Source organism: Elephas maximus, chromosome 4 (assembly GCF_024166365.1).
Source record: "Elephas maximus indicus isolate mEleMax1 chromosome 4, mEleMax1 primary haplotype, whole genome shotgun sequence".
In the NCBI taxonomy this organism is placed as follows: Eukaryota; Metazoa; Chordata; class Mammalia; order Proboscidea; family Elephantidae; genus Elephas; species Elephas maximus.
The window spans coordinates 113,062,852-113,084,600 of NC_064822.1; the positions used below are offsets into that span (position 1 = coordinate 113,062,852).

Consider the following 21,749-nt stretch of genomic DNA (forward strand, 5'->3'; position numbering starts at 1 on the left):
TAGTTTCTTTCTGACTGGATCATATAGTACATTAAAAAAAAAAAATCATTACTACAAAATTTACATACTATAAAGTTTTCCAATTCAGAGTACCTGATTCAATTTTAAGTCTTTATAAAAAGTGGTACATCCATCATCATAATGTTACTTTAGAACATTTTTATAACCCCAAGGGGAGCCTTGTGCCCATCAGCACTCATTCTGTCCATCCCTTTCTTCCCAGCCTTGGTGATTTCATTGTTGTTAGCTGCTGTCCAGTCAGCCCCTGACTCCGTGGCGATCCCAAGCACAAGTGAGTGAAATGCTGCCCGATACTGTTTTATCCCCATGATCAGCTGTGAATCAGCCCATTATGATCCATGGGGTTCTCACTGGCTGATGTTTGGCAGTATATTGCCAGGCCTTTCTTCCTAGTCCATCTTACAGATGTGTGACAGCTGCAAGTGAGGTACATTGGCTGGGAATGAACCCCAGTCTTTGCACATGGAACGTGAGAATTCTACTTTACTACCAATGCATTATTTCCCAGCCTTAGGCAACCACTAATGTACTTTCTTTCTCTATAGATTTGCTCATCCTGGACTTTTCATATAAATAAAATTATACAATATACAGCATTTCGTGGCTGGCTTCTTGGAAGTCCACCTATTTTAATGTAAAACTATTTTTCCTTACATCTGCCCTGTTCCTATGTGCTTTCAGCTTACCCAAATTATTCTGTTTCTTTTCACATTTGAGATTTTTCTATTAGTTTCTAAGTTATACACTATGCTCTTTATATACTCTTTGTGATTTCACTAGAATTAAAACTATTTGCTTATTTTTTTCTAACCTACTATGCCACCTTTCAGAGTTTTCTGTAATTTTTTAAATCTTGTGTTTCTTTGAACATAGTTTTGTTGCAGTCTTTGTCTTGTATTTCGTTTATCTGAAGTAGTTTGTGTCTGTTTCTGTTGTCCATATTTATTGGATTTCTCCCGGATGGAGTTTTTTCTTTAATATGTCTGTTAATATTTGACTGTGTGCTAGACTTTGTATTGCAGAATTATTTTAGAAAAACTTAAGCTGGAATAATGTCATCTTTCTACGGGAAGAATTTTTGTTTGGTTTCTTCCAAGACCCTGATTAGTAGCCTGAACACACCTTAAACCAGGCTCAAAACTTGATGCAAATTTGACTGCAATTCTACATGAGGATTTTTTGAGTTCTAGTTCACCTTTATCCCCTGAAATTATATTTATTCATGTCACAGCCCAAATTTCATAATCAGCCATTACATGAGACAAAAACTCTATCCTTTTATTTTAAAGTTAAGATTGATATATGTTGCATTTTTTGTAAACACCATATCATGTTTATATGTTTTCTGTCTTTGTTTTTTTGTTGTTTTGTACCCAATCTGATTGGAAAATCTGATTTAATAATTTCACATAACCTATTTAGAGTCCTTATATTTTGCAGTCACATACACACCTCCATCATCTCATTTTTGTGTTTTCTAATTTATATTTTCTATTCTGAATTTTGTTTCAGCAATTCAATTATCTTTAAACCATTTTAATCTAGCTATATATAAGATGTTCATTATATTTTTACTAGATACTGTAAAAAGTTCTCCTTACTGACATAGCAATAAACATAAGATTTATATTGAGTGAGACAATCAACCATAGAATAAATATATATATACACATTTAAAAATAAAAACCACTGCCGTCGAATTGATTCCAACTCACAGTGACCCTATAGAACAGAGTAAAACTGCCCTATAGGTTTTTCAAGGAGTGGGTGAATTTGAACTGCTGACCTTTTTTGGTTAGTAGCTGAGCTCTTAGGCTCTGACATATGAATATATACATGCTTTTTTTTTAAGCCTATCATGTAAGCAGATGGTATATAATCTAGAAGCATACTCATCAAACTAGTAACAACTGGTTACTCTGCAAAGAGGTTTGGGTGGAGAATAAGAGAGATTATGGCATTTTCTATCTCTTTGGGAATTCAAGATGCAATAAAACCACCTATCACTTCATGAAACAAGTGTAGAATCAACTAAAACAAGATAAAAGTGCAGAAAGATGGAGATAAAACATTCAGTGTTAATGATAAAAAAGAATGGAATGAAAAACACTGCTTGATTTATGCCAACAAATATCTACTTTAACATACTCTGTGACTGTATTTTACCACACAGATTGAAGGCAAGGCAGAAATTTTAAAATATTTTTTTGCAGAGAAAGATTACTTAAAACATGGCAAGAAGAAATGTGTGTGTCATTGAAAATTGACAGTTTCACAAAGTAATTGATAAGGCATACCAGAATTCTAAGTAAAGTGTGATCAAGATTTTTCCTAAAGTCACCAATCAGCTGAGTCACTGTAAGGTAGACTTGAGTAAGTGAGGACACTGAAAAATTATTGAATTAAGACAGAGATTGGAGTTCAAGGGGGCTGACATGACTGGAGAATGGAGCTATACAACTAAAGTGCTCCAAAATCCACATTGTGGTCTCCTTATGTCTTTGCTGACCACTAAGCTATTCATGTGTGGAATAAAACTCTATGAGACTACACAAAGAATGACCAATGAGCTTTAACTAGAACATATTTCAAAAAACAAATGGGTTGCAAGGTAGTGCAGTTTCAATCAACCAGATTGAAATATCCTCACTGAAAACTCAGGGCATTAGGTAGAGACTCCAGGAGGATCATGCCTTAAAAGCAAGCCTAAATTATTCTCATAATACAAACTATTATAGCTGCTGAGAAACAAATCTTAAAAAGAAATATAAAATGGATCAAGCAAGGGTACTGCTGCATGAAGAAAATATAGTACTCAAAAAAATAGCTACAACAACAAAATCCAGATACTCACCAACATAGCATTCACAATTTTCAACATTAAATAAAACAAACTATATACACACATATATGTACATACATATCTATATTAGACAATAACCATGAAAATATGGCTCAAATCAGGAATAAATTCAGTCATTTGAATGAGCTCCAGAAATGACAGCCCAAAGGCATTAAAACAAATATAAATATGCTCATCATAATCAAGTATAAAAAAGGAAAACTGGTGAGAGAAATGGAAGATACGAAAAAATCAAATGGAACTTATGGAGATGAAATATACAACATTTGAAATGAAGAGTTCACTGGATGGGAGTAACAGCAAATTACATAATGAATAATAAAGACTGATGAAATTGAAAATCTAGCAACCTAAATGACCTAAATCAAAGCATAGAGGAATAAAAGCATTGAAAGAAATCAACAGTGTCTCTATGACATGTAGAAAAAAAAAACAGGCTATAGCGTTTATTTGTAAATGGAGGTCTAGAATGAAAGGATGAACAGGGCACAGAAGGTATTTTAAGAACAGAAACTTTTACACATTTAATGAAAACTAAAACCTACAGGTTTAAAAAGCTCAATGAACTCCCAGCAAAATAAGCACACAGCCATATTAAAGCATGTCATAATAAAATGACCGAATATCAGTAAAAAAGAAAAAAAAAAAAACTTTTTCAAAAGAAAACAATTGGGGAAAAGACACATTATGTACACAGGAGCAAATATAAGAATCTCAGTATGCTTTTTGTCAAAAACATTGCCATCCAGAAGACAAAGGAGTAAAATCATTCCCTTTTTTTTTAAGCTGAAGGAAAAGTCCAGATGACAACATGGATCTGACACAAGAACGAAGAAGAGAAGTGAAAAACATGTGGGTATATATAAAAGACATTTTTCCGCTTCTAAAAAGATTTTTCAATGATAATTGACTATAAATTTAAAAAAAATGTACTGTTGGGATTATAACATATGTAGAATTAAGACAAAAGAGAAAAATAGTACAAAGGCCAAGAGGTGGAAAATGGAAGGAGATAATTAAAAAATTATTCTATAATATATGAAATGGTATGATATTATTTGCAGGTAGACTGCAATAAGTTAGAAATGTATATTATAAACCCTAGAGCAACCACACAAAAAGGGGCATAATTAATGAAAAATAATGGAGTAAAAAAAAAAAAACCCACTGTCACTGAGTCGATTCCAACTCATAGCAACCCTGTAGGACAGAGTAAGGTGAAATCATAAAAGTACTTAGTCCACAAGAAGTTAGGAAAAGCGACAAAAAGCACAAAGAACAGATAGTACAGAAAACAAATAGCAAGATGGTGAATTTAAAACCAACCATAACCAATAATCACGTATGCTTAGTAAAAGGAAGAATTTGTCAAACAGGATTAAAAAAAAGCAAAAAGAAACAGTATGTCATATATAAGATAATACTTTGAATATAAATACATATATAGGTAAAGAAAAGTTGTTTTTTTAAAGCCATTTACCTTGGAAACATTAGCCAAAACAAAGCTGGCATGACTGTATTAGTATCAGACAATTTTAGATTCAGACGAAAGTGGGATATTGCTTATAATAATATATTATTCAATCAATGAATAGGGCATAGTGAAGGAGTGTAAGGAGTTAATAATAGAGCTTCTAAGTACATAAATCATAAACTGATATAATTAAAAGAAGAAATAAAATGCATAATCATAGATTAGAGATTGTAGTACTCCTCTCTCAGCAACTGATAGAAAAGGTAGACAAAATATCTTCATGAAAGACTTGAAATACACAATCAACCATGCTGACCAAATCAATGTTTGTAGAACCCGCCGTTCAAGAACAGCAGAATGTACAATCTTTTCAAGGGCCCACAGAATATTCACCAAGATAGACAATAAAACAAGTCTCAATAAATTTAAAAGGATTGAAATCATACCCAATATGTTCTCTGACCAGAATAAAATAAAATTAAAAACAGTAACATAAAGACATATGGAGAAAAATCACAAATATTTTGATATTAAATAACCTCAATCTAAACCATTTCTCACACCATACACACAACATAACTCAAAATGGATCATAGCCCAAAATGTAAAACCTACAAGAAAGCACAGAAAATACTTGCAACCTTGTGGCAGACAAAGAAAGAACTTCTAGAAAGAACACAAAAAAAGCACAAAACATACAAGGAAAAATATGGATAAATTTGACTTCATCAAAATTGAAAACTCTTACATTTTGAAAGACTCCAAGAAAAAAACAAAAATACAGGCCTGAAACTGGGAGAATATATTGACACTTCAAATATATGTGCAACATAAAAAAGAACGGTGCCCTGGTAGCACAGTAGTTAAGAGCCCGTTTGCTAAGCAAAAGGTTGGCAGTTCGAATCCACCAGCCGCAACTTGGGGCAGTTCTACTCTGTCCTATAGGTTCCCTGAGAGTCAGAATCAACTCAGTGGCAACACTTTTGTGTGTGCGTGTAAAAAGAATATTTGCAAACTCTATAATAAGAAAACACGACCTAATAAGAACGGGCAAAATATTTGAATGTATGTTTCAAAAGACAGATGAATAGCAAGAAATCATATAAAAAGATTTTCAACATTAGTCATCAAAGAAAGGAAAATAAAAACTACAAAAATACATCAAAATGCGTTCAAGAGAATAACTAAAATGAAAAAGACTGAAAAAATTGTCAATGAGATACAGCAACTAAAAATCTCACACATTCTTGCTGGGAAATTCAAATGTCACAACTATGGAAAACTGTTTGTTAAACAGTTAAATATATACTTGCCATTAGATCCAACAATTGCAGACCTAGATATTTACCTGAGAGAAATAAAAACACATATCCATACAAAAACTTATACATGAATGTTTAAAGCAGCTTTAAACACAGTAGCCAAATCCCAGAGACAGTCAGAATGTCTATCTTGTGTTGAACAATTAAATAAATTGTGATGTCTAAACCATGAAGTATTTCTGATAAACACAAATGAACTGCTTATACACACAGTAACAAGAATGAATCTCAAAAGTGTTATGAGAGAAAATTGCCATGTATGATTCCATTCATATGAAACATAAGACAAATCTAGTCTAATTTATATTGTCTTCAGCAGATCACTGGCTCCTTGAGAATGAGGCCAGGGTTAACTAGGAAGGGACAAAATAAACATTCGGGGGGATGGAAATACTCTATGTCTCCTGTGGTGGTAGGGATTAGTTAGGTGGATACATTTGTCAAAATTCACCAAACTGAAAAATTAAAGATGGTGCATTTTATTGTATGTAAATCATATGCCAATAAATCTATAAGCCAGCCTTGACTCATATTAGTCCATGATTTAATTAAGGCAATAATTATACAAAGGAAAAAAAGATGCACATTCCTGACAAGCATATGTACAGGCACTCATACACACTTGACTTGAAGGAACCTATTAAATACATTTTATAATAGTAATCTACCACCCATCTGTCAGTTTGTCATACTGTGGTGTCCTGTGTGTTGCTATGATGCTGGAAGCTATGCCACTGATATTTCAAATACCTGCAAGGTCACCATAGTGGCAGGATTAAGTGGAGATTTCAGACTAAGGCAGACTAGGAAGAAAGGCCTGGCAATCTACTTCCAAAAATTAGCCAATGAAAACTTTATGAATCACAACAAAATATTATCCAACTTATTTACTTTAGACAAGTCATCTGGAAGGATCAATTGCTAGAGGAGGGCATCACATTTGGTGAAATAGAGAGCCAATGAAGGCAAGAGACATCCTCGGACTGGGAGACCCTCAGTGAGATGAATTGGCAGAGCAGCTGCAACAAAGGACTCAAGCATGCCAGCGATCATGAAGATGATGCAGGACCAGGCAACCTTTGTTCTTTGTACATAAGGTCACCATGAGTTGGAGTCAACTCGACAGTGACTATCCATCTATTTATAATACTAATATGTTATTTATATATATATGAACATCAATTTTTTAAAGAAATTTCATTTCAAGCAATTACTCTCTGACAATGTGCAAAAAGATGTTTTCATAAGTATTCATCTTCCAGATTTTTCTATAATTGTGAAATAATCTTTAAAGATTTTAGGTAGAGATTGAATAAATCATTGGATATCCATAGGGTGATACTTAAAAATGGTGAAACACTGAGGACGGTGTAAATTTACAACAATAAATTTTGCTTTAAACTCTGAGGATACACTAATACAATGGACTAAGATTAAATAGAATTAAAATGACATGTATTAATAATTTAATTGCATAAAAAAAAAAAAAAACTTTTGCCATTGAGTCAATTCCAACTCTTAGTGACCCTATAGGACAGGGTAGAAGTGCCCCATAGAGTTTCCAAGGAGTGGTTGGAGGGTTCAAACCACCAGCCTTTTGGTTAGCAGCCATAGCACTTAATCACTATGCCACAAGAGCTCCAATTATACAAAAAGGTTCATATATATTTAAGGTTAATATAGCTATATATCTTAGTATATAAGTATTTTTTAATCTAATGTCCATCTGTTTGTAAATACTATACGTTACATGTGTGGGTATATTTGCAGCAAGAAAATTATGGAAAGCTTTGTTCAAAATACCGGATTTTGTTACATCTAATTTAAACCATTTTCCTAGTTATTTTCCCTTTATTTTTTCTGTTTTTGCTTATCTAATCAAATGTCTTAATAATATATAATTCACACATTTTATGAAAAATTGGTAAAGAAGAAAATAAAGATCTATGATCTGTTAGCTACCTTACATAATAGGAATGAATTAAAAAATTTAAAAAAACTAGATGAGGCTTATTGTTTTCATTTTATTCAAGTTACATTCTTATTGTTTTCTTACCAATCTGTTTTAAATGCTTTTAATGCCCTTTCCTGCCTCTAAAGCGCATGTCCCCAAGTTACCATGCTAAGTTTGTTTCCCCAAAGTTCATTACACAGATGATTCATTAGTGATCTTTAAACCTGGTCGCTAAGGACATTTTTGCTTATTAACTTTGTCACAGATTTGACAAATAAAAAAAGATCAGACTTGAGACTGGAAAACCTTTCCCTGAGCAAAGGTAGTTCAGAACATCAACTCTTTCAAAGCTACTTCAAAGGAACTAGCTTTTCTTTTCAGGGATGAGGAGTAAAAGAAAATATTTTCTGAGCCTGTGATACCGAGACATCTACTGTAAGAGAGTTTATGCAATTGATGTGCATTGTCAGTCACTCGACATACACCATACTTTGCAACTGATAGCAAATTCAAGGGGGTTATGTACTCCCAGGCTGTTGTGATTTGGGGAGTGACCAGATTCAATGAGTTGTGACCAGAAATCCTCATGCTATCTTCCAACATTACATTCATTTTCAAATTGTAGCTGTAAATATGGCTGTAATTAAATAACTCATAGACTAAGACAATGATTAGCTGCCAGAAGGTTAAGTATGATAAATTCTGTCATTACAGTTACCTTTTCTCTTTTGAGACTTGGGTCCTACTTGTTTCTAATAATTGAATCTTTCCCAACTGTGTAAAATTTAGAAATGTGAGTTCTAATGTGAATATTAATGAAATATCATTATTAGAGTGCTTTGAACTTGGATAATGTGTGGTCATTAAGAAGGTTATTTTAAGCAACAATGGTTAGGAGGTCATTCAGAAGTGGTATAACTTGGTGATATGAAGAAGTAACTTCCACATACAAATTTCTGGAAACTCAAACTAAAAACCAGGAAGCTTGTGTATCCCAAGTTAGGATTGGGTACTGGACACAGGGATGGAGTGGGAAAAGAGAGAGTTGGAGGGGAGATAGATAATTCATGTAAAGAGTTTATTTGAATATCCACCACAACGACATTTACCCTTTAAATATCACATATGCCTTTTATTACAAAGAACACAGAAAAAATAGGATGAGAGCATTGAAAATCAAGAGTTCCATTTCAGACTTTAAATGTTTGGATTTCACATTTTGCACTTCATAGCACTTGGCTATATGACTGAGATTCTCAAGCAATCATTTTTTGGAGATCAAGAGTTCAAGAAAATGCCCAAAGAGAGTGAGTATGTCAGGAAGTAAAGAAGTACTAAGGAAGAAAACTGACAACTATCAAGTTAATTAAGGCAAGAAAGAAAATAAATGTCTAGAAATTGTTGCTGTTTTTGTTGTTAGGTGTCATCAAGACAGTTTGGATTTACAGCGATCCTGTGTACAACAGGATGGAATGCTCTCCAGCCCTACACCATCCTCACAATTGTTTCTATGTTTGAGCCCACTATCTCAGCCACTGTGTCAACCCATCTTGTTGAGGGCCTTCCTCTTTTTTGCTGACCCTCTGCTTTACCAAGCATGATGTCATTCTCCAGAGACTAGTCTCTCCTGATAACATGTCCAAAGTAAGTGAGAGTAGAAAGCAAACAGGTGATAGAAAAATGGTATATGTTGTGTTAAGGTAACTTATGAGAAAATGTTATGAATAGTGTGTGGTAAAAAGTACACATTCCACTTAGAAATTTCCCAAACATGCATAGCAATAATGAAGTCTTTGATAAACTTTGCTATAAACTGTTTTATTATAATGTTGAGATAAAAAGATGATTACAATATTCTGAAGATTGAATGTATGATGACTGAAAAATAAAAATCTTTATTGGTCAGGTACTTTTATAAGTGCTTTATATAGAAAATATTTAATTTTTAAACATTCTTTACATGACAAAACTGAGTCACAGTGAAAGCAAGTAGGCTTGGAGATATCTAATAATTTTTAGGTTTAGTAGTATTAATAATAAGATGTCAGAAGTGTTTTTCAATCTTGACTAAACAGATTAAAAATGAAAAATATATGTGATGATGTCATACATCAGAGTGCATTTTGGATTCAACATATGTTAACATTCTATACAATAGATTTCTTATAAAAAGATCCTTATCTTCTGCAGGAGAGTAGGAAAGAAGTTTAAAAGTTTAAGTTTTAAACTGGAACTCATAAGGTAGAGTCAAGGGAAGTGGTGACAAAAGGAAGTTGTTTAAAGAAAACATGATTTTTAAAATTGCACTAATGCTAGATCTCAAAATCTTATGCAATGGATGTGGAGAACCTCTATGCAGAAAAACTCAAACCCATTGCCATCGAGTTGATTCCAACTCATAGCAACCCTATAGGACAGAGTGGAACTGCCCCGTAGGGAGGGTTTCCAAGGAGCATCAGGTGGATTCCAACTGCCAATATTTTGGCTAACAGCAGTAGATCTTAACCACTACACCACCAGGGTTAGAACCTCTATAGTGAGCTCCAAACTACGTGTGTAAATATTTTCTGTTTATCAAGAACAAAACTTTAAGGAAACACATGAAGGTGATCGAGGAGCTTTATGATTCAGCTTTATAACAGTCTATGAGTGTGTAAGATCACTTGATCTTATAAAATATTAGCAGTCAGTTCCTACTGTATGGAAAAATCAAATGCAAGGTGTAGATAAAACATAGATTGCAAATAAAATATGATGAGAAGGAAGAACCAGTAATATGATGGAGTTCGGTGTAGACAAAGCTATTTGAGTTTTTTTATCTCTCTTGAAATAACCAAAAATACATAATTGTAGAACAATTGTAGAAATTGTACAACCAGCGTATTGATAATATTTGTAATCAGTTTTTTAATATATGTGAGATAGTTTACATATTATTTTCCACCATTAATTACCACTGTACTCCTATAAAAAATCTTTAACGTCAAGTGCAGATTGATTAGAAGTCAGAAGCCAATGATGAAAAACAACACAGCATTTATCCTGCTGGGACTGACCAATGACCCACAACTGAAGGTTGTGATTTTCATCCTTCTATTTCTCACCTACATGTTGAGTGTAACTGGGAAACTAACAATCATTTTCCTCACCTTCATCAGTTCTCACCTTAAAACTGCCATGTACTTTTTCCTACAAAATCTCTCCTTCTTAGAAATCTCATTTATATCTGCTTGTATTCCCAGATACCTCTATAACATATCGATGGATGACAGGACAATCACATACAAGAGTTGTATCATTCAAACTTTTTTTACTGACCTCTTTGGTGTAACAGAATTTTTTCTCCTGGCCACCATGTCCTATGACCGATATGTAGCCATCTGCAAACCCCTATATTACATGACCATCATGAACAACAAGGTCTGTAGAAGACTCATCTTGTATTGCTGGACAGCTGGCTTGTTGATCATACTCCCACCACTTAGCCTGGGCCTAAATCTGGAATTCTGTGACTCTAATGTCATTGACCATTTTGCCTGTGATGCATTCCCTCTCCTAAAGATCTCATGCTCAGAAACATGGCTCGTAGAGCACGTGGTCATGGTTTGTGCTGTGTTGACCTTTATCACCACCCTTGTATGTGTTGTTCTGTCCTATGTATGCGTCATCAATACCATTCTTCAATTCCCTTCTGCCCAGCAAAGGAAAAAGGCATTTTCTACCTGCTCTTCCCACATGATTGTGGTTTCCATCACCTATGGCAGCTGCATCTTCATCTACGTCAAACCTTTAGCAAAGAATTCAGTGACCATTAATAAGGGTGTGATGGTGCTCCTGACTTCCATTGTCCCCATGCTGAACCCCTTCATTTACACCCTGAGGAACAAGCAAGTAAAAGAAGCCTTCAATGACTCAATCAAAAGGATTGCATTGTTCTTAAAGAAGTAAATTTCCTAATGTAGAGCAATCACGTTTTTACTAAAAGATTACTAGTCCCAAAATATGTGTGTGTGTGTATATGTGTATATATACATATGTATATATATGCTTTCACTTCTTTCTTCCCCTAGAAAAGAACCTGTTTCAGGATAACATTTCTCAATAAGAGAGTATAATGCATTTTTAAGAAGCAAAGCAATGACTTCATATTTAAATAAGCCTTGACAAAACTGCAAACAAAATAAAATAATATAAACAGACTCAATGAGTTTATTATATATTTTGGATACACTCATTGTGCTCTTTGCCTTTCCAATTCTAAATTCTGAGGGTTTTTTTCTTTTTTTATGCCAGCTACCATTTTAGGCACTGGGGATACAATAGACAACAACACTCTCAAATTTCTCGTCCTTTCGTGGCATATTTTATCAAGCGAATGATCAGGAATCAAAATGACTAAGGGGTTGCAAAACCATCTAGATGCTTGTCTTAGTCATCTCGTGCTGGCCTATCCCTTATCAGCTACCTAAAAACCACTAATTTTTTCACCATTTATATAACATTATCACTTCAAGAAGGACATCATGTGGGATCATCTAATACGTAACCCTCTGAGATTAAATTTTTTCACTCAACAAAATTTACTGGAGATTCATTCGAGTTGTTACATGTTTCAACTGTCTTATTTTTATTTCTGAGTAATATTCCATGGTATAGATGTATCATAGTTTGTTTAATTATTTATTCATTGTACGATAGCTGCATCATTTCCAGGTTTTGGCTATTATATGTAAGCTTCTATCAACATCCATATACAAATTTTCATGTAATATAAATTTAACTCTGGAATAAATATTCAAAAGTGCATTTGCTGGGTTGGATTGTAGGAGGCCTGGTGGCACAAACATTAAGTGCTCAGCTGCTAACCAAAAGGTCAGTGGCTTGAAACCACAGCTGCTCTGGGAGAGAAAGATTTGGTGGTCTTGGAAAGATTACAGCATTGCAAAACCTATGGGGCATTTCTCCTCTGTCCTGTAGGGTTACTATTGGTTGAATCCATTCAATGGCAATGGGTTTTTATGATGTGACTAGTTTTGTTTTGTTTTTAGGCGACTAACAATTGAAAGCTGTTTATTTAATTGCATAGTTAGTTGTTTTTTTTTTGTTTGTTTTGTTTTGCTTTTTAAATCCCCATAAAAGTAAGTTGTTTAATCCTACCTGTACTTCACAGATAGGTAAATTGAAACACAGGAGAACGAAATAGTACTAGTAAGTGGTACAGTCAGTATGAAAATTCGTTTTTATCTAACTTCACCACTTTTGCTTCTTATATTTTGGGACACTACAGTGATACGTACTTCAGAATCAAGATGTCCTCAAGAGGCACCTTAGAAATGTGCACATATTCAAAATGCAGGCATTGTTTAAATCATGAAAACTGCAAAATAGGCATGTGATTTTACTGGGGTAAAACTATAATTAGGTGAAATATAGCGTGTCAGACAATGTCTGGGAAAGTGGCATGAGGAACTTTGCAAACCCTCTCCCTAATAAACATCCACAATTAGTAAAAATTATTTTCAAATGACCATTTAAGTCTCAGGAAAGGTATAAGCAAATGAAATATTAATGCAAGAAAACCTATTAAGTCTTAGTAAGAAGCACGTGAGTCTGTGGCATTAGAGCCACATTGTGCTACTTCCCTACTCTTACCACCCCATTTAGCCCACTGTGATGGAAACTCCATTCCAGGTAGCAGTGGCCAGTAAGATGGGGCTCCCTCTCCCAATAGCTACAGTATGGTAACTCCTAAGAGGGACAGACAGCCAGAATTTCTCATTCTCCTCAGCTCCATGTTACAGAAAATGCAATCCAGGAAAGGGCAGGGAAAAGGTCTGGGGCATTCTTCTTCCACCCAATCCTGACTTGTAGGATAGGAAGCTCTACCCATAGTAAAAAGAAAAAACAAAAAACAAAGCTGTTGCCCATTTAGTTGATTCCTACTCATATTGACCCTATAGGACAGAGTAGAACTGCCCCAAAGTGTTTCCAAGTAGCGGCTGGTGAATTCATACTTTTGACATTCTGGTTAGCAGCTATCTTAGTTATCTAGTGCTGCTATAGCAGAAATACCACAAGTGGATGGCTTTAACAAAGAGATATTTATTCTCTCACAGTCTAGGAGGCTAGAAGTCCAAATTCAGGGTGCCAGTTCCAGGACAACAGTTTCTTTCTCTGTCAGCTCTGGAGGAAGGTCTTTGTCATCAATCTTCCCCTGATCTAGGAGCTTCTCAGGCCAGGGACTTTGGCTCCAAAGGTTGCATTCTGCTCCCGGTACTGTTTTCTTGGTGGTATGAGGTTCCCCTGTCTCTCTACTTGTGTCTCTCTTTTATATCTCAAAAGAGGTTGACTTAAGACACAATTTAATTTTGTAGATTGAGTCCTACCACTGATGCAGCCTCATTAACATCATAAAGGTAGGATTTACAACACACAGGAAAATCACATCAGATGATAAAATGGTAGACAATTACACAATACTGGGAATCATGGCCTAGCCAAGGTGACACACATTCCTGGGGGACTCAATTCAATCCATAACAGCAACAGTAGCTCTTAACCTCTCAGCCACCAGGGCTACTACCCATAGCAAGGCAGGCCAGAAACACCAGGGCCCCAATGGCCCTCTCTCCCACTAATTCATATGGCAGAAATTCTATGCCAGGAGAGGCAAGTCAAGATGAACAGAAGCTACTGCCTCTACCCAGCACACTATGCATAAAGTAAGGGTGTTTCTCTGACATTAATGGGTCATTGTCCTCGCCCCCAGTGTCAGAGCAATGGCACAGAGATTCTCCCCACGGGAGGAGCAGACCATGGGTACAGATTGCTCTGAAGGTTTCCTCAAGGGAATTGGCTTTATTTAAAAAAGGAAGTTCAAGTCTAAAGACATTCTTGAAAACAATGGAATTAAGAAGAGACGGTGTCTCCATGAGAGTAAAAGCCTAAATCAAAGACCAGCTATAATTTTACCACAGAGAATCAGGCAAAGAGACAACTAAGAAATGCCTTTCTAGAATCAGAACAAACCTCAAAGACTGACCTCAGAGACGCCCCTGCATGAAGAGCCCAATTTAATTGGTTCAGCCTGTGGAGCAATTAATATTCCAGGGCAATATCAAGAGCAACAGCTCAATAAGCAGGCAATGAATGATCTAAGTTATGATACCTACAGAGACAGACAGCTTAACAAAGGTATCAGGGAAAGAGACCGTCAAAAAGAGCCCTGCTAAAACCACTGTGATCCCGAGGTGACTGCACATGCCCAAGACTGTATCCTATAAGGAACAGAGCCTGTTCACTGCAGAGAAGGTAGCGATTATGAGGCTATTCCATTCAAGTCACTAAACAAATAAAACAACAGCAAGCCTTATTGGGGGCTGAAGTGTTCTCATATTCAGAGTTACTACAATATATTAACTGAAATGTTTAGGTTTCAAAAAAAAATTATGACACACAAAGAAACAAGAAGGCTTGATGCATACACAGGAAGAAAAAAATAAAAAGAGCAAGAGAAACTACCTTTGAAAGGACCAATAAATTGGACTTCGAAGCAGTTATTATGAATGTGTTTAAAGAACTAAAAAGGAAAAGAGGCTTAAAGAATTAAAACAAGTAGGGAGGATGACAAAGTCTTATCAAATAGAGAATATCAATAAAGAGAAACCATTTCAAAAAGAGCCAATTGGAAATTCTGGAGTTTAAAAGTTCAACAACTAATAAGAAAAATTCACAGGAGTAGAAAATGTCAATCAACACATCACATTCAAAGAGGTTCAAAGGTCGAAGCTCAGATGGCTCTACAGAATTCTACCAAATTTTTTTAAATTAATTTTTATTAAGCTTCAAGTGAACATTTACCATTCCAATCAGTCTATCACATGTAAGTTTACATACATCTTACTCCCTTCTCCCACTTGCTCTCCCCTTATTGAGTCAGCCCTTTCAGTCTCTCGTTTCGTGCCAATTTTGCCATCTTCCCTCTCTCTCTATCTTCCCATCCCCCCTCCAGTCAAGAGTTGCCAACACACTCTCCAGTGTCCACCTGATTTAATTAGCTCACTCTTCATCAGCATCTCTCCCCCCCCACCCCGTGCTGAACAGTCCTTTTCATGCCTGATGAGTTGTTTTCGGGGATGGTTCCTGTCCTTTGCCATCAGAAGTTCTGGGGAGCAATGTCTCTGGGATTCCTCTAGTCGCAGTCATACCATTAAGTATGGTCTTTTTATGAGAATTTGGGGTCTGTATCCCATTGGACTCCTGCTCCCTCAGGAGTTGTCTGTTGTGCTCCCTGACAGGGTAGACATCGATTGTGGCCGGGCACCAACCAGTTCTTCTGGTCTCAGGATAATGTAGGTCTCTGGTTCACGTGGGCCTTTCTGTCTCTTGGGTTCTTAGTTGTCGTGTGACCTTGGTGTTCTTCCTTTGCCTTTGCTCCAGGTGGGTTGAGACCAATTGATGTATCTTAGATGGCCGCTTGTTGGCATTTAGGACCCCAGACGCCACATTTCGAAGTGGGATGCAGAATGTTTTCATAATAGAATTATTTTGCCCATTGACTTAGAAGTCCCCTCAAACCATGTTCCCCAGACCCCAGCCCCTGCTCCGCTGACCTTTGAAGCTTTCATTTTATCCGGAAACCTCTTTGCTTTTAGTCCAGTCCAATTAGGCTGACCTTCCTTGTATTGAGTGTTGTCTTTCCCTTCACCCAAAGCAGTTCTTATCTACTGATTGATCAATAAAAAAACTTCTCCCTCCCTCCCCCCTTTGTAACCACAAAAGTATGTGTTCTTCTCTGTTTTTTCTATTTCTCAAGATCTTATAATAGTGGTCTTATACAATATTTGTCCTTTTGCCTCTGACTCATTTCGCTCAGCATAATGCCTTCCAGTTTCCTCCATGTTATGAAATGTTTCAGAGATTCGTCACTGTTCTTTATCGATGCGTAGTATTCCATTGTGTGAATATACCACAATTTATTTACCCATTCATCCGTTGACGGACACCTTGGTTGCTTCCAGCTTTTTGCTATTGTAAACAGAGCTGCAATAAACATGGGTGTGCATATATCTGTTTGCAAGAAGCCTCTTGTATCTCTAGGGTATATTCCGAGGAGTGGGATTTCTGGCTTGTATGGTATTTCTATTTCTAACTGTTTAAGATAACGCCAGATGGATTTCCAAAGTGGTTGTACCATTTTACAATCCCACCAGCAGTGTATGAGAGTTCCAATCTCTCCGCAACCTCTCCAACATTTACTATTTTGTGTTTTTTGGATTAATGCCAGTCTAGTTGTTGTGAGATGGAATCTCATCGTAGTTTTAATTTGCATTTCTCTAATGGCTAACGATCGGGAGCATTTTCTCATGTATCTGTTGGCTGCCTGAATATCTTCTTTAGTGAAATGTGTGTTCATATCCTTTGCCCACTTCTTGATTGGGTTGTTTGTCTTTTTGTGGTTGAGTTTTGACAGAATCATGTAGATTTTAGAGATCAGGCGCTGGTCGGAGATGTCATAGCTGAAAATTCTTTCCCAGTCTGTAGGTGGTCTTTTTACTCTTTTGGTGAAGTCTTTAGATGAGCATAGGTGTTTGATTTTTAGGAGCTCCCAGTTATCTGGTTTCTCTTCATCATTTTTGGTAATGTTTTGTATTCTGTTTATGCCCTGTATTAGGGCTCCTAGGGTTGTCCCTATTTTTTATTCCAGGATGTTTATCGTTTTAGTCTTTATGTTTAGGTCTTTGATCCACTTGGAGTTAGTTTTTGTGCATGGTGTGAGGTATGGGTCCTGTTTCATTCTTTTGCAAATGGATATCCAGTTATGCCAGCACCATTTGTTAAAAAGACTATCATTTCCCCAATTGACTGACACTGGTCCTTTGTCAAATATCAGCTGCTCATACGTGGATGGATTTATATCTGGGTTCTCAATTCTGTTCCATTGGTCTATGTGCCTGTTGTTGTACTATTACCAGGCTGTTTTGACTACTGTAGCTGTATAATAGGTTCTAAAATCAGGTAGAGTGAGGCCTCCCACTTTCTTCTTTTTCAGTAATGCTTTGCTTATCTGGGGGTTCTTTCCCTTCCATATGAAATTAGTGATTTGTTTCTCTATCCCCTTAAAATATGACATTGGTATTTGGATTGGAAGTGCGTTATATGTATAGATGGCTTTTGGTAGAATAGACATTTTTACTATGTTAAGTCTTCCTATCCATGAGCAGGGTGTTTTTTTCCCCTTAAGTATGTCCTTTTGAATTTCTTGTAGCAGAGTTTTATAGTTTTCTTTGTATAGGTCTTTTATATCCTTGGTAAGATTTACTCCTAAGTATTTTATCTTCTTGGGGGCTACTGTGAATGGTATTGATTTGGTTATTTCCTCTTCGGTGTTCTTTTTGTTGATGTAGGGGAATACAAGTGATTTTTGTATGTTTATTTTATAACCTGAGACTCTGCCAAACTCTTCTATTAGTTTCAGTAGTTTTCTGGAGGATTCCTTAGGGTTTTCCATGTATACGATCATGTCATTTGCAAATAGTGATAGCTTTACTTCCTCCTTACCAATCTGGATACCCTTTATTTCTTTGTCTAGCCTAATTGCCCTGGCTAGGACTTCAAGTACGATGTTGAATAAGAGAGGTGATAAAGGGCATCCTTGTCTGGTTCCCGTTCTCAAGGGAAATGCTTTCAGGTTCTCTCCATTTAGAGTGATATTGGCTGTTGGCTTTGCATAGATGCCCTTCATTATGTTGAGGAATTTTCCTTCAATTCCTATTTTGGTAAGAGTTTTTATCATAAATGGGTGTTGAACTTTGTCGAATGCCTTTTCTGCATCTATTGATAAGATCATGTGGTTTTTAGCTTTTGTTTTATTTATGTGATGGATTACATTAATGGTTTTTCTGATATTAAACCAGCCTTGCATACCTGGTATAAATCCCACTTGCTCAGGGTGAATTATTTTTTTGATGTCTTGTTGCATTCTATTGGCTAGAATTTTGTTGAGGATTTTTGCATCTATGTTCATGAGGGATATAGTCTATAATTTTCTTTTTTTGTAATGTCTTTACCTGGTTTTGGTATCAGGGAGATGGTAGCTTCATAGAATGAGTTGGGTAGTATTCTGTCTTTTTCTATGCTTTGAAATACCTTCAGTAGTAGTGGTGTTAAGTCTTCTCTGAAGGTTTGGTAGAACTCTGCAGTGAAGCCGTCTGGGCCAGGACTTTTTTTTGTTGGAAGTTTTTTGATTACCGTTTCAATCTCTGTTTTTGTTATGGGTCTATTTAGTTGTTCTACTTCTGAATGTGTTAGTTTAGGTAGGTAGTATTTTTCCAAGAATTTATCTATTTCTTCTAGGTTTTCAGAATTGTTAGAGTACAATTTTTCATAGTAATCTGAAATGATTCTTTTTAATTTCATTTGGCTCTGTTGTGATGTGGTCCTTCTCGTTTCTTATTCGGGTTATTTGTTTCCTTTCCTGTTTTTCTTTAGTCAGTCTAGCCAATGGTTTATCAATTTTGTGAATTTTTTCCAAGAACCAGCTTTTGGCTTTGTTAATTCTTTCAATTGTTTTTCTGTTCTCTAATTCATTTAGTTCAGCTCTAATTTTTATTATTTGTTTTCTTCTGGTGCCTGATGGGTTCTTTTGTTGCTCACTTTCTATTTGTTCAAGTTGTAGGAACAGTTCTCTGATTTTGGCTCTTTCTTCTTTTTGGATGTGTGCATTTATCGATACAAATTGGCCTCTGAGCACTGCTTTTGCTGAGTCCCAGAGGTTTTGATAGGAAGTATTTTCATTCTCGTTGCTTTCTAAGAATTTCCTTATTCCCTCCTTGATGTCTTCTATAACCCAGTCTTTTTTCAGGAGGGTATTGTTCATTTTCCAAGTATTTGATTTCTTTTCTCTAGTTTTTCTGTTATTGATTTCTAGCTTCATTGCCTTGTGGTTTGAGAAGATGCTTTGTAATATTTCGATGTTTTGGATTCTGCAAAGATTTGTTTTATGACCTAATATGTGGTCTATTCTAGAGAATGTTCCATGTGCACTAGAAAAATAAGTACACTTTGCAGCAGTTGGGTGGAGAGTTCTGTATAAGTCAATGAGGTCAAGTTGGTTGATTGTTGTAAGTAGGTCTTCCGTGTTTCTATTCAGCTTCTTACTGGATGTCCTGTCCTTCTCCAAAAGTGGTGTGTTGAAGTCTCCTACTATAAATGTGGAGGTGTCTATCTCACTTTTCAATTCTGTTAAAATTTGATTTATGTATCTTGCAGCCCTGTCATTGGGTGCGTAAATATTTAATATGGTTATGTCTTCCTGATCAATTGTCCCTTTTATCATTATATAGTGTCCTTCTTTATCCTTTGTGCTGGATTTAAGTCTAAAGTCTATTTTGTCAGAAATTAATATTGCTACTCCTGTTCTTTTTTGCTTATTTGCTTTATGTATTTTTTCCATCCTTTGAGTTTTAGTTTGTTTGTGTCTCTAAGTCTAAGGTGTGTCTCTTGTAGGCAGCATATAGATGGATCGTGTTTCTTTATCCAGTCCATGACTCTCTGTCTCTTTATTGGTGTACTTACTCCATTTACATTCAGCATAATTATAGATACGTAAGTTTTCAGTGCTGTCATTTTGATGCCTTTTCATGTGTGTTGTTGGCCTTTTTATTTTTCCACATGCTTTTTAGTGCTGAGATGTTTTTCTTAGTAGATTGTAAGATCCTCATTTTCATAATATTTAACTTTATGTTAGTTGAGTTGTTACATTTTTCTTGACTTTTTTCTTGAGTTATGGAATTGATATTCCTTTTTGTTGTTACCTTATTATTTACGCCTATTTTTCTAAGTAAAAACCTAACTTGTGTCCTTCTATATCACCTTGTATCACTCTCCATCTGGCAGTTCAATGCCTTCTATATTTAGTCCCTCTTTTTGATTATTGTGATCGTTTATCTATTGATTTCCACGATTCCCTGTTATGTGTACTATTTTGTTTATTTATTTATTTTTTAGAATTAATCTTAATTTGTTTGTTTTTGTGCTTTCCCTATTTGAGTTTCGTTGATATCAGGACGTTCTGTTTTGTGACCTTGTATTGTGCTGGTACCTGATATTATTGGTCATCAGGTCAAACAATCTCCTTTAGCATTTCTTGCAGTCTTGGTTTAGTTTTTGCAAATTCTCTAAACTTGTGTTTATCTGTAAATATCTTAATTTCTCCTTCATATTTCAGAGAGAGTTTTGCTGGATATATGATCCTTGGTTGGCAGTTTTTCTCCTCCAGTGCTCTGTATATGTCATCCCATTCCCTTCTTGCCTGCATGGTTTCTGCTGAGTAGTCTGAACTTATTCTTATTGATTCTTCCTTGAAGGAAACCTTTCTTTTCTCCCTGGCTGCTTTTAAAATTTTCTCTTTGTCTTTGGTTTTGGCAAGTTTGATGATAATATGTCTTGGTGTTTTTCTTTTTGGATCAATCTTAAATGGGGTTCGATGAGCATCTTGGATAGCTATCCTTTCGTCTTTCATGATGTCAGGGAAGTTTTGTGTCAGGAGTTCTTCAACTATTTTCTCTGTGTATTCTGTCCCCCCTCCCTGTTCTGGGACTCCAATCACTCGCAAGTTATCCTTCTTGATAGAGTCCCACATGATTCTTAAGGTTTCTTCATTTTTTAAAATTCTTTTATCTGATTATTTTGTCAGCTATGTTAATGTTGATTCCCTGGTCCTCCAGAAGTCCCAGTCTACATTCTAATTGCTCGAGTCTGCTCCTCTGACTTACTATTGCGTTGTCTAATTCTGTAATTTTATTGTTAATCTTTTGGATTTCTACATGCTGTCTCTCTATGGATTCTTGCAACTTATTAATTTTTCCACTATGTTCTTGAATAATCTTTTTGAGTTCTTCAACAGTTTTATCAGTGTGTTCCTTGGCTTTTTCTGCAGTTAGCCTAATTTCATTTGTGATGTCTTGAAGCATTCTGTAAATTAGTTTTTTATATTCTGTATCTGATAATTCCAGGATTGTATCTTCATTTGGGAAAGATTTTGATTCTTTTGTTTGGGGGGTTGGAGAAGCTGTCATGGTCTGTTTCTTTATGTGGTTAGATATGGACTGCTGT

General features: G+C 35.6%; 1 protein-coding gene across 1 annotated transcript; it reads left to right on the forward strand.

The window, feature by feature from the left end:
• Positions 1-10,652: 10,652 nt before the first annotated feature.
• LOC126075619 (olfactory receptor 6C2-like) lies at positions 10,653-11,582 on the forward strand. Its single transcript, XM_049883458.1, has one exon. It carries the CDS (start codon positions 10,653-10,655, stop codon positions 11,580-11,582), a length of 930 nt encoding a protein of 309 aa, XP_049739415.1.
• The last annotated feature ends 10,167 nt before the right edge of the window (positions 11,583-21,749 follow it).